The sequence below is a fragment of the Dipodomys merriami genome, unplaced genomic scaffold (assembly GCF_024711535.1).
Source record: "Dipodomys merriami isolate MVZ:Mamm:240054 unplaced genomic scaffold, mDipMer1.0.p SCAF_160, whole genome shotgun sequence".
Taxonomy (NCBI): domain Eukaryota; kingdom Metazoa; phylum Chordata; class Mammalia; order Rodentia; family Heteromyidae; genus Dipodomys; species Dipodomys merriami.
The window spans coordinates 297,081-311,257 of NW_027202938.1; the positions used below are offsets into that span (position 1 = coordinate 297,081).

General features: G+C 44.2%; 1 protein-coding gene across 4 annotated transcripts in view; it reads right to left on the reverse strand.

Moving 5' to 3' along the window:
• Positions 1–2,725: 2,725 nt before the first annotated feature.
• The window catches only part of Fyn (FYN proto-oncogene, Src family tyrosine kinase), a 172,354-nt gene continuing 160,902 nt past the window's right edge, over positions 2,726–14,177 (reverse strand). For all 4 annotated transcript variants that reach the window (XM_070024761.1, XM_070024763.1, XM_070024762.1 and 1 more), the window contains one exon: positions 2,726–3,392. In XM_070024761.1, coding sequence (XP_069880862.1) covers positions 3,184–3,392 — 209 coding nt within the window. In that variant the 3' untranslated portion in view covers positions 2,726–3,183. The remainder of the gene's footprint in view (positions 3,393–14,177) is intronic.

Sequence of the window (14,177 nt, forward strand, 5' to 3'; positions counted from 1 at the left end):
GCCAAATTTCTACAACTTATGAGGGACAGAAGTTTCCTGGGAGCCATAGGAACTCCTTCCTGGAGGTGATCTCAAGATTATCTCTTGAAAGCATAGTAGACTCTTGGAGACATCTCTAATCTCTTCGTATTCAAGGTTTGCTTGCTCAGCAACCATTTTATCAGCATTTCAGAACAGGTCCAGCATGCTGCATATCACAGGTGTACCCTTCAGCTGACCCACATCCTTACCTCTGTTCCATATATGAGAATCCAAAATGACTCACTTGATGGATTAAATGCTATAACATTTAATTCATTCTGGCTCAAGAGCTGATCTTTGTTTCTTCAAGAATTATAATTTTTCCTGGTCATAGGGATTGAACTCTGGGCCTGGGCACTGTCCTGAGCTCTTCAGCTAAAGATAAGCACTCTACCACTTGAGCCACAGCACCACTTCCCATTTTCTGGTGATTAACTGGAAAAGAGAGTCTCATGGGTTTCCTGCCCAGGCTGGCTTTGAACTGAGATCCTCAAATCTCAGCCTCCTGAGTATCTAGGATTACAGGCGTGAGCCACCAGCACCCAGCTCCAGATATTTTTAAGTGAACCAAAACATAAACAAAAAATCCTCCAGAGACTAGTTTGCAAAAACCCATCCTAGTGGGACAGGATGATTAAAAACAAATTTAACTTAAAAAGACATAGGAGGCTGAGATCTGAGGATTGCAGTTCAAAGCCAGCCCGGGCAGGACAAGTCCATGAGACTGTTACCTCCAATTAACCACCAGAAAACCAGAAGTAGAGCTGGCTCAAAGTGTTAGAGTGCTAATCTTGCACAAAAAAGCTCAGGGATAGTGCCCAAGCTCTGAGTTCAAGACGCATGACTAACAAAACAAAAACAAAACAACAAAAAACTAAGAACCTGTTAATGAACTGGCCAATGTGAAAAATTGTACATTAATAAAATCTTTAAAAAACCAATTTAGCAATCATATTAACATAAAAACAGTACCATAAGGTTTTGATATATGAAAAAAATGTTTTTTTCTGGCTTTCTTCTTCAAATGTTGGAAGCTTTTTGTAATGGTAAAGTTTATTTCAACAAGAAACTGTGCACTTTACATATATCCACATGATTCCAGTGAATCACAGGATGTTAAAGCTAAATGTGGCTCTCATCCCCCCAGACCCCCATTTCTATTGGTCAGCCACCAGGTGACGCCTCACCAGTTGAGATGTAAGGTGGCTACTCGGATCCTGCAACTGAGGGCCGGCAGGCTCTGCCTAGCTGGCTAGCCTGAGTCCACCACAGCTTTCTTATCACACCAGGCTGTCTTCCCCAATTGCGTTAGAAAAGTGGAGGGGCACTTAGAAATAGGTTGCCTGACTTCAGGACAAGACTCTTCTAATCATCTGGTTCTTCTACAAGTGGAGCACAGCAAATTCCATTTAGAGAAAATGTCAGATTAAAAATTAAAATGTTAAGGTATGCCTAGACTTGCTTTAACAATCCTCTGAATTAGCTAGACTGTTACCTAGCCTTTTGGTGGGGAGGGACCTCCAGATGTTCGGAATGTTTCTGTCATTTGGAAATCATTGCACAATGGCTAAATTCACCAGGTGACTCCTTCTCACCATCTGGTGTGGAACAGATATTTCACAGAGCTACCAGAGTACCTTCTGTGATTTAAACAAATGAACAAAATTTTTTTTCAAATGTAAAATGCTCTCTTTTTAATTACTAAATTAAGAAAGTTAAACAATTTAAAAATGTAAAACTCACAAATAAATCACAACAAAAAAGGAATTAAGACCTCAGAGTCACTACTCAGTATTAAAAACTCAATAGAAAAAGGATTTTTGATTTGTTGTTGTTAAACACATGTAATTCAAGGTTGGTACAAATAGTAACTAAAAATGTAATATTTTTTGTGCATCCCTATGAAATGTAAAGTAGTGCATAGTTACTCCACTGGCGAACTCTTGGACATATAGTCATTCATTAGCAGTACAGGACATTTAAAACACTTATTTTACAATGGGACATGTATACCACCCCTCTGACCTTCCCCATAATTTTTAGTTGCATGAGAAAGTTTAGTAGGTTGCCATAACTACAATGCTATGGGTTTTAGATAATTACAAGATTTATGAAATAACAAAAACCATTAGAAACATTTCAGCATTCATATTTTTATACAAGAAGTCTGTGTGGCATCTGTCTTCCATTTCTCTCACTAGGACTGGCTGTTTGCTTGCTTAAATATGCTCATTTTTACCTTTTGGGAACCAATTGCAGTTAAGTTGGAGCAAATACTGGTAATAGCACATATGAACTCAGCTCAGGGGTTTCTGAAAAAAGTCAGAGTAATGACCCTCTACACTGTAGATCTACAGGTACAGCCATAAACCAAAAAGAAAAAGAAGAAAAAAAAAGATGCAATCCAAATTAAAAAAAAAACACCAAAAAAACATGCTTTTCAAAAGCCAAAAAATAAGGGTACTGGCTTTCAGAATACCGCCAACGCTGTGATGAGGTTTTGCAGTCAGAGCTTAGTCTGGGTCCCACAGCTTCATAGCCCAGGTTGGCCATGGCCTCCACGTTAGCACCCACATGGTATATGTACAGGGACATATATATATATATATATATATATATATATATATATATATATATATGTATATATATATATAATCCATATTTATAAAAAAAGAAAAAAAACCCAAACACCTGTCTTGATTGATTTTTGTTAAAACATGAAAAAAAATTTTATTGTTTTAGACAAAGAGGCCACTTTTGGAAAATAATACTTTTTTTTTTTTTAGTTGAATCAGGTGAAGACAGAGTTAAAATCACATAGGATTTGCATTTTAAAAAAAGGAAAGCACGAGGATCAGGATCGTTGGCACTGGAGTAACTATTTACACTCAACAGAGGTTTGGCCTTTTACATAACATCGATACAATGCATTTCCGAAGTCTGAGAAATAACAAGGTTCTGTCTCGTATGCTTCACAGAGGAGGTTCGGATTTGGGGGACAAGTGTCATTAATGAGGGCCATGGAAGTTCGTCAGCTTCAGAGTCACATGCAATCTGATCCTGGACGGTTCTCGCTGCCTGGGGCAGCTGGCTACAGAATTGGAAGCTAATGGGGAGGGATGGGGAGACCTCTGGGACAAGGCCTCTCTGCAGACCCAGCTCTCACAGGTTTTCACCAGGCTGATACTGGGGCTCTGTGGCGGTAAAGTAGTCTTCCAGGAAGCCCTGCAAGTACTCAAAGGTAGGACGTTCTTCAGGGTCCTTTTTCCAGCAGTGGATCATGAGCTCGTGCAGAGAGATGGGGCAGTCCTGTGGACAAGGCATCCTATAGCCGCGCTCCACCTGCTCCAGCACTTCCCGGTTGTTCATGCCTGCAAAGACAAGGGTGGTGAGAACTGGCCCTCCTGGGCTCCAGACCCCAAGCACTGTGCTGGAACTTGCCTTTCTTCTCCTCTGTGTCTGCACATGCTTAAAACACAAGGAGGGCCCCCAACCCATTCAGGAGTTGAACCTTGTCTTGAATAGGGTATCATACTTTATAGAAATAACAAAGGAATGCAGAACTCACATATGCAAAAACCCAGACAACGAATCTCAAATGCATTATAAGTGAAAGAAGCCAGACACAAAGGGCGTCATACTGTATGATTTCATTTATATAAAATCCTAGAAAAGGCAAAGGACTGGATAGAAAGCAGATCTGTGGTTGCCAGGGGGAGGGAGGGACATGTGTAAGGGGTCAAAGGGGACTCGGAGGGGTTGAGGAAAATAGTGTATCAGGGCCAGTGTGCTCTCTCTGTGAAGGGTCAGCAACAGACATTTTTGGCAGTGTGGGTTGCACACAATCTTTTGTCTTTACAATCCTGAAAGAAGTACAAAACAAAACAAGCTGGGAGGCAGGTTTGCAACCCCAATGTTGTATGGTGATGTGACTTCACCGAAACTCATTGACGTGTAGTCTTAAGGTTGAGTTTCTTGTATGGAAATTATACTTCAATCAAGCAGACAAAATACATGAATAAGGTAGAGAAAAAAAATTATGCCATGGAATGAAAATATACTGATTCTTGTCTATGGCTACTGTAAGCCCCACTTGTAATTCCATAAATTGGTTTTCTTCATGGGTGGGCGAGTTCTTGGTACACCATGTGAGATCTGTTATGCCAGTGTGTCTGGGCAGCATCTGGACTGGTGACCCCACGGTGCCCTGATGTTTGGTGACTTTGATGGGTAGACAGGATGTCTCCAGGGGTGCATGTGTACGGATGACCTCAGCCAGGCCATCTATCATTGAAACCTTGTGGACCCTCTGGGAGAGCAGCCTGATGCTGAAAGAGGCTGCAGGGCATTAGGACGGCATGGCGGGCCAGTGGGAGCAGCTTCCTGGGGTGCTTCTCGACCATGTGGTTTTGAAATACCACTCATGGGGTGGGGTAAGCCCTCACCCTCTCCCAGCTACTGCCAGGAACTACTCTTCACTTTCCTTCTCCTTTTTGCGATATCGTGTTTTTTCCTCTCTTTGCCAAGATCTTGTATGTTTTGGCTACTCCTTGGCCATGAGCCTGTCACATGGAATCTTCCCCAACTTCTGACCCAGTTAATTTACAACAGTAAGAATTTGATTTCAAACTGTACACAGACATCCAGACTTGCTTGCCTACCCCCAGTCTGTTGGGCTGTCAGGAGCAGAACACAGTGTAGCTTCCTTTAGTTTGGGGAAGGAGATACAAACTGTTAGCCAGAACTTTGTTAGCCTGGCCAGAGGATCTGAGTCCAGGGTGTAACCCTTGTCCCTGTGAGTAAGAGTCACTCAGTCAAGGCTTTTGGAGCTGGGGGTATCCTGGCTCTTCCTGGCTGTCAACAATGGTCTTCTCAGTTAGTCACCTTTTTTGTGAAAATACTGTACAGAGGGGTTACAATTCCATGAGCAAGGTAATGAGTACATTTCTTATCAAGCATTGTTGCCTCCTCCTTTGTTTTCCCCCTACCATCCCTTCCCTCCTATCTCCACAACTACACTCTCCTGTCCCCTACCCCGCCTAAATGGTAAAGTTCGTTTTTTGACATAGCGTCTTGTACATCTCATTGTTGCAATGGGTCAACCTGTATCCCTATTTCTGAACCCTTTCAGGGTGCTTTCTTAGTCTATGCTGGAGGTGGTAAATCTGTCTAGTTTTTCTATTGTGTGAAGCAGGCCTTTACTCTAGCTGTTATAAAACAAGCCCATTTATGTCAAGACAACAACCCTTGTTTTAGGAGAGGCTGGTACAGGAGCATGGGGTCTGCTGTGCCCTGTGCACCTTCACTTGGCCTTCTTTGGCTGGGTCTTTCTGCAGCTAATGAGCTGAAATCCTTCTCCTATTCTGCAGCTCAGGATTCAGGGTGGGAGCTAGAAGCAGAAGAAAGCCTTTGGAGCTGCTGGGTGGGGAAGCTGGCAGGCAGCTGGGAAAGGTCAGGAAGAGATAGCCTATTAACAGACTGGCATTCACAGAAGCATTCGCTTAGCTACATATGTTGGTTGAGTTCCTAGTTTCATAATACTTCAGAAACTACAGAGCCTGAGCCTGCAGGAAGGAAGCTCTCTTGTCCCTGTCCCTGTTGAGAGCCCCCAACCCTGGAACTGGAGGAAAGACAGACAGAAGGCCTGAAGCTTGAGGAGCTTGTGGAGGTGGTGCAACCTCCCACAATGCTTCCTCGGGCTCTAAGGCCTGGTGTCGAATCTCTCTGTTCAACATGGCACCACAGTTTAATTAATCACTCTCCTGTGGCTCTGTGGAGCTTGTGTCGGTAAATGTTTCATTTCATTAAAAAACAAACTTCTCAAATGGAAATATTCCCCCACCCTGCTTTCAAAACTCTTAATTCAGTCTCTGCCAATGGAAAGTTTAATTGGCCACTTGGGTCAGCCTATTTTTCCAGTGCTCAGCCCAAGACTCTGACCCAGCAGATGTGGCAACTTGGGGCTCAGTATGTGGCATCTCCCTAGGCAGCCTGCTTCCTGGGCAGGGGCTGCCAGGGAACAGAGCTCTACCTGGGCTCACAGAGCCTGCTGGCAGGGCCACACTGTCTGCTCCCATGCTTGAGGCTCCCCCCCCCGCCTCTTTCCTGTCTGCACCCCTCCCTTGTGCCCCACTCCTCTAGTTTCTCCTCTCATGCTGCCTTCTCCCAGATCTCCGAGGCCTGGGGAGCAGATGTGAACAATTCCATATGCTGGGCCAAGGAGAAACATACCAGTGACAGCGTTGCCAGAAAAGTGGGATATTCGACACTGTACTTGGCTGACAATGACAAGTGGAATGAGACCAGCTCCCTCAACCATCAGGAGGCCAGAACTTGCATGGCTGACCCACAGGCCTGGCTCCTTCCCAAGGTACCTCAGCAATGATCAAGATGCACCCACTCAGTGAGGATTGGGCTGCTTTTTGTTGTGTAAACAGTAGCTCAGTCAGATGGGCTGGGTTAGTGTATTAAAAACAGCATTCTCAGCTATAAGAACTTTGGATCTATCTATCTATCTATCTATCTATCTATCTATCTATCTATCTATCTATCTATCTATCTATCTATCTATCTATCTATCTATCTATCTACCTACCTATCTATCTATCTATCTATCTATCTATCTATCTATCTATCTATCTATCTATCTATCTATCTATCCATCCATCTATTTTATTTATTTGTCAGTCATGGGACTGGGTGCTGTTCTTGAGCTCTTTGCTCAAGGCTAGTGTTCTACCACTTTGTGCCATAGCACCATTTACAGTTTTCTGGTGGTTAGAGATAAGAGTCTCAAGGACTTTCCTGCCCATGTTGGCTTTGAACCATGATGCCCAGATCTCAGTTTCCTGAGTCGCTAGGATTACAGGTGTGAGCCACTGACTGGTACCTGGCTGAAAATGTTAAGAATTTTAGCAAAACAGACTTTCACCGTACCCTTGTTTCAGATGGGCCTGTTTCAGTTTTTACAAGACCCTTTCATGCTTTTGCTAAAAAGAAAACTGCTATTTCCTCTTTTTAGGTGCCTTTCCTGCGACACTGGCTTTGCGCACACTCACAAAGGATGGGCCCACGAGCCTGCCGGGCAGGAGGGCAGCCCAAGGAACATTGAATTTGCAGCCCAGAAAGTGAATGGGGAAGAAAATGCCTGGGAATAGTTTTCTTTCTTTTCTGGTTTTGAGTGGGGAGGTGAGAGGAAAATGGAAGAGCAGGAGCTTTGTCATCAGCAGTTTGACACCCAGGCATCCTAAAGGGAGTCAGGAGTAGAGTCTCCACTAGCTGGTGGTGTCTGGCAGGGCTCTGCTCACAAAGCGCCCTGTTCCTAGCCTTCAGTCGGGAAAGAGGCTCAGCACACATAGCTGCAATGCCTGGGTTGGTCCCAACTCTTTCCTCTGCCCTTGCAGCTCTGTGGGAGCAGCGTGCCCTGCTCTCTGCAGATGGTCCATGTTGGAGGTCACTGTCATGGGCCCCAACTCAGTGGTACTTAGTCGTTGGCAGCCTTGCTGTTCAGGGGTCTCTCCCTTCAATTTCCTCTTCCTAGATCCCCCATGGAACCTCTCTAACATGAGCATGGCTGTAGTACCAGTTCTGGTCGGCAGCCTGGAACACAACAGCCGAGATTCTCCAACTAGTGGACTAACCTCACCTCCTGTTTTTATGACAGCTGTGCTTTGGGAATCGCTTTTGCTGGCTTCCTCCAGCAAACAAGAGAGACCATGTTTCCAACTCGCACTTTTAAATCCATATTCCGCCTAGTTGTGAACAAGATGGATTCTTATATTCATGTGCCCCTTCTCTCCTTTTTTGTCCCTCCTTTCCTTCCATCTTTCCTTTCTCTCATTCCCTCCCTCTCTCCTTCCTTCCTTCTTTTATTTTTGTTTTTGGCAGTACTGAAGTTTGAACCCGGGGCCTCACTCTTGGTAAACAGGTCTACCATTTGAGCCACATACCTCCAGTCCTTTTTGTTTGAGAGTCTGGCACTCTTTTAGCCAGAGCTGAACTTGAACTGAGTTCCTCATACTTAGGGATCCAGTGTAGCTTGGATTAATATGCATATTATCATGCTGGCTTGTTTGTTGAGATGGAATCTCACTAACTTGCCTCTCAAATAGCTAAGATTACAGGTGTGAACCACTACACCTTGCCATACATTCTCTCTGTGTGTGTGTGCGTACGTATACTGGGGCTTAAATTCAGGGTCTGGGCACTGTTCGGAGTATTTTGCTCAAAACTAGCATTCTATCACTTGAACTACAGCTCTACTTCTTCTGGCTTTTTAGGTAGTTGGAGATAACGTGGACTGTCCTACTTGGGCTGGCTTTGAACCTTTATCCTCAGATCTCAGCCTCCTGAGTAGCTACAATTATAGGCATGAGTCACTGGTACCCAGTGACTCTGACTTCTTTTGCCTCTCATTTTTACCTGTGAACATCTCTTTTCCTTTTCTTTGAGCTAGAGGTAAATTTGGGAGACCCTCCCCTTTCTTATTTTTGATATTTTGGGAGAAAGGATAAAAGCTTCTTGACAGAGAACTGAACTAGATGTCACTTCTTGATGTTAGACTGAATCTCTCTGTATATCACTTGATTTCCCCTGGTCTCAGTTTCCCCATTTGCCAACAAATTCCTCAACATTTTCTGTGCTTTCACATGCTTGCATCTTCTATTCAGGAAAAGTGTTTTATAGTTTCTGTTTGCATAGCTTTCCATTAAGGACCTCAGATTGTTGACACTGACATATCATGGGCTTTAACTATTTTTTTGTGACAATCTTGCATCTGGACGTGACTATGGGGTGCATGCACCTGGATTTTGGTGTCATGTGAGCAATGAAATACTTGAACAATGGGAATGATATTAACAATGAATGTCATTTGCAAATTGAGCTTTCTATTAAAAGGAAATGATAGTATATTGTGATGAGGTCTTTTGCCTGTGCTCCCCTAGCTTTTCTTCATAAGCCCTGCAAAAAGTCCTGTTTTCTCCGAGCAGAACAGTGGTGCTGAAGCTGAGAGAGCCCGGGTGGAGTTCATGACTCCTGCTAAGTTCAGTAGGAGCTGGGCCTGCCCCAGTGCAGGCACTGATGATCAGGTGATTCCTTATCTTAGGACAACCAGGATGCTTCAAGTTAGGCTTTGGTATAGGATCAGGGTAAAAAGGTGGGGCTCAGGGATGCTGATCAAAGAGCATGTGCAACAGAAGTGGAACTGTGACTCAAGTGGCAGAGCACTAGCCTTGAGCCCAAAGGCTCAGGGCCAGCACCCAAGCCCTGAGTTCAAGACCTAGGGCCAGGGTATGCATATGTGTGTGTGTTTGTGTGTGTGTGTGTGTGTGTGCATACACACACAAGAATAACTCAAGGAGCACAGGTGAAAATAAAGGAGTGACCCAGAGAAGTTGCAATATTTTCTGGCTTGGCTTTGTTTCTTTGTTGTCTATCTTATCAGATAACCTCAGGGCAGCTGGTTTTTTCCTCTCTCTCTCTTTCTCTCCCCTTCTTTCCTTCCTTCCTTCCTTCCTTCCTTCCTTCCTTCTTTCTTTTTTTTTTGAAGATGACACCAATACCTGTGATTTTTATTCATCAAAAAGAGCCATGTTCTTTTATATGGCCTGTAAATTCTACAACATACAAAAATACATGGTAGCACATGCCCAAAGAGCCAGTTACGTGGGAGGCTGAGGCAAGACTGACAAGAAGAGGAGGGGGGAGTTCAAACAGATAAAGAAGCAATTCTAATGGTTACCCTTTTACCAAGAACAGACCTGCCGCTTTCTTGAAATACTGCTCTAGAAACAATACAGAACAGCAACATCTTTGTTGGAAGGCCATATTCATTTGCAATGTTCTCATTTCCTAGGTCCTTCACATTTTCCCTACCAAAAGCAGACCAGAGCATTTTTCTGGCCTTCAATAGAAGCAAATAGAAGAATTCTAAACTAACACATGCAGAATAGGCACTGAATGAATACAGCTAGGTCACCAGGAGCCTGCCTGGCTGGCTACCTTATGTCCTTATTTCTTAGAGGGCTGTGGATGCAGAAAAGTCAGCTATAAACTTGGCATCACTTGAAAATGTCTAATGGCCTGCTGCACGAAGGGAGACTGAATCCTCTGTCCTTGTGGATGGCTGGTGTCTTTCTTTCCTTCCTTCCTTCTTTCTTTCTGCCTGCCTGCCTGCTGTATTAATAAGCAGAAATGAGGACTGTAAGTACCATACCTACAAAGGTTATTTGAAGTTGATAATGAAGAATCATATCATAAAGAGCTCCTTTGTCCCAGAGCAGGGGAAGTGAACTGTAGAGTGGCCGAGTGGCCCATCCAGAAGGACAGGCATCTGAACAACTGACAACAAGCAGCAGTGCACAGGTTCTGATGCTGGGTTTGGAGCAAAAGTCCTTCCATGGCTGCCTCTGGCCTCACACCATTCTCCTTCTCCTGTGCCACAATGGCCAAAAGAAACCTGTGGGACCCCTGTCCCACAGCAGGCCCTCTGGACATTCCAGACAGAATTCCCTCTTGGAACACTGAGCTGAAGATCAAGCTCCAGTAATTGTGGACAGGGCGGACAGAGCAGAGGACCTTGTACCTCGGCTAGGGTCAGAAGCTTCAGCCTGCTCCTGCCAGAAGAGCTCTAATCTCTTCCCACCACATGGAAGAATTTCCTCTCAGTAGGTTCAGCACAGGGAAACAGGTCTACTGTTGAGGGCTCCAAGGCAGAGAGGGAAGAGCAGGAAAGAATCTATCTTTCTATGTTTTTTAAAGAAAAAGAAAAAACAAACTCAGGACCTTGAACTTGTGAAGCAAGCAGTCTACCAACTGAGCCATACCCCAGCCTTTCTTGCTTATTAGTCTGTTTTCCAGACAAGGTCTCTATTTCTTAAGTAGCTGAGATTATAGACATGCACCATCGTGCTTGGATAAGATCTGTAATTCTGTAAGGAAGGTGCTATTAGATCACTAATTTCTCTTACTTCCTCAAGTCCTTATCAAGTGACTAGATGATTCAAGAAAGTCAAGCAGCTGTCACTTGCTGCAAGATTTTCTACTTCAAATGCATGAATAAATGTGATTTGCTTAAGAGAACATTTCTGCTCTGCCGGCTCCTGCCAAATAACGCAAAGCAGGTGTTCCGTTAAGATCCAGGGCACAGGGTGGCTGTGACAGTCTACCTCTCCTGATGCTGGAATGTGGTGTATGATCATACCATCAATTTCCCAGAAAAACTCTGATGACAGACGCTAACCCAGGGTTAGGGAAATGCATATTACTATTACATCAATGTGTAAAGATGATGAAATAAGAATAGAAAGACTATGTAGGTTATGGACTAAACTTAAAATAGGTTTTTTCCCCAGTTTTACTCAACCATTCACTGGCACTGGGAAAACAGAAAAAGAATTCCTGTCTCCCTTGAAGAGGGCAGAGCTCCTGGGAAACACAGATATTTAACAGCAGCATCAGCATTTGGTCTGGACATGAGAAAAGCTTCATAAAGGAGATGATGTTTAGATGATGTTTAGATGTTTAGATGTTTGAAGGATTTGAGACAGAAGGAGATTTGCATGTCCAAGAGGAGCCTTTTATGCCAGGCCAGGGCAGGCAGCACATGATTGTAATCCCACTCTTCAGGTGAAGTAGGAAGACAGTGAGTTTGAGGCTGTCTTGGGACACAAAGTGACACTTTCTCAAAGAACAAAATGGAAACAAAGCAACCCAAAGTCTTGTGATGTGTCCCTACTCCCTTTGGAGAGAGATGGCAAGAGTGGACTCATGTTATATCTTGTCATTCACTCCCTCAGAGCCACTTGGTCCTCATCACACTAGGATTAAAGGTAGGAGTACCAATAATCACCTGGAAGACCCTATCTGATGTGTCCATGGCCTCCTGCACGCTATGCCCCAGCCCAACTGGCCTCTTGCAGCTCTGCAGGACCTTTGCAATCTGCAGTGATTACTCTTTCCTTTCCCCTAGACACCTCCTCAGCTTCTTCCAGGTGTACACTCACACCAATGCATGCAGTGAGCTCCAGGAAGCCACTGCCACCTACTCCTGACCAACCTCCTGCTTTATGTATGTCCCACATATCACTACCAGCCAACATTCAGTGTATCTTTATTTATTGTCTGTCTCCTTAAGAAGAAAGTTCATGAGGGCAGGAGTTATTATGCATTTTGCCGCTCTATTCTTGGGGGCCTGGAACAGCCCTTGGCATATAGCAGGCAATCAGTAAACATGTGTGAAGTGAGTGAAAGAAAACACTGATGATGAAGGCCAAATGAGGGGTCTGGAGGGAGGTGTTGGGCCAAAGAAGGCCCTGTTTTTAGCTAGGACTAGAGTGAGATAACCCATCAGTTTTCTAATTCTGCTGGTGACAATGGTGGGGTGGTAATGACGGAGGGGTGAGAGGGAGGGACCAGGCAGAAGTTCCCTTAGGAGGTCATGGCCCAGTTGGACATGGGAGTGAGAGTGAAAGGCAGAGGGAAGGATTTGAGAAGCTCTGAAAGTGAAATGACAGGCTACAATGCATAACTGATCTTCTGCATCTGTCTAAAAACTGCTCCTAACTGTTTTCATTTCTCATATACAACTATCCATCAGTATAAGATGTGTTTGAATCTTGATGCAAAGAATGGTTCAAAACCCTGGTATGACAAAGCAGGCTTGGCGAATGTATTCAGGTCAAGCTGCCAGCAGGGAAGGGAAGGGATAGCTCAGAGCTGTTCTTGTAACAGCTTCCAACTTTGCTGCAACATTGTGTCATTTAATCCCCCCTCTCCCCCAGCCCTGTCAATGTCAGCATCATACTTCAATATGATGCTTTGATTTTAAGGCTCTCCTTCGCTTTGAGTGTGCCCTTCTTCCCTTTGGCCCATTCCTTTCGCAAACCAACCCCTAACTAACCAGCCAATCAGTCCATTGTTCTGGCTGGCAGTCCATTAGCCCTTCACTTGGTCACACCTCCCACACTCATTCTGAGTTCATTCTCTGATGTTCTTTGCTGGAATGACTTTCCTGTGGGACAGAAATGTCTGGAGAGTTTTGTGAAACTCACATGACTTCCTCTTCTTGGACTTGTAAGTCTCACCTACCAGCCAAAGTTCCTTTTTTCTATGTGACATGGTACCAGAGGGCTATTCTTAGCTATGGAAGAATTCAGAAAAATGTACTACTACTTACCAAATTACTGAAAAGTGTATTCTAACTAGCTGAGAAATTACTGTGGCAAAATGTAGAATGGGAGTGCCTGCTGGACAGGGGCTGGGATTCTGACCTGGGGTCATATCAACAGACACCAAGACTTGAGGCAAGAAGTTGAAGAAAGGCGCACACCCTTTCTGTATACAATGACTTAGCCACACCAACATAGTGACATCTGGATGAAGCTTAATGAAACTGTTTGTGCCTTGGAATTGTTATCCTTCATTAAGATAATAATCCTATAATTGCAATCCCTTCATAAAAGCTTCTCCCTCAAGAAGAATTTTCTGTCACATTCAGAAGTCCAATTAAATATGATTATAGCTAAGTTAAAAGAAAAACAAAACCACGAAGTGCCTATGACTAGGACAATAGGCCTGGGAACAATTTTTTTGTGGCTTTCTGTGGTGAGTAGCAGCTCACATCACCCTCTCCCCTGACAGCTCCTTGGCTACCACTGCCAACCAGCTGGCCTCCCATGTCTCCCATGCCAGTCCACAAGGCCCCTATAATTGACCACAGCGGCTTCATCTCACATACCTTTTCTTCTTCCCAACCCCTGGGGCTCCTTGAACTGGTCCAGCCTCCTATGTCCTGAGGCTTTCCCATGTACCATGCTTAGGGACTCCTAACTTCCATGATGTATGAAAACCCTACTTGCCTTCCAAGGTCTGGTTTACTTTGCCTTCTCTGCCACGTTCTGCCACTACCAAATAATGGCAGGGATCGAAGCCTCTAGCACATACAAACTAGTACATTGACATAACTATGCATCATACATTGGGCTCAGTTCTTCTTCTGATTCCCTTGCCATCTCACAAGATTCTAAGAGAAAAGATCCCGTAGTATGCAGGGATCTGAAGCAGGTGCTTCAGCTCTATTATGAGAATTAAGGTTGGGGCACAACAGCATACATTTAAGTAATCTGCCCCTAAAGAAGAACTTCATCTCACAAGAA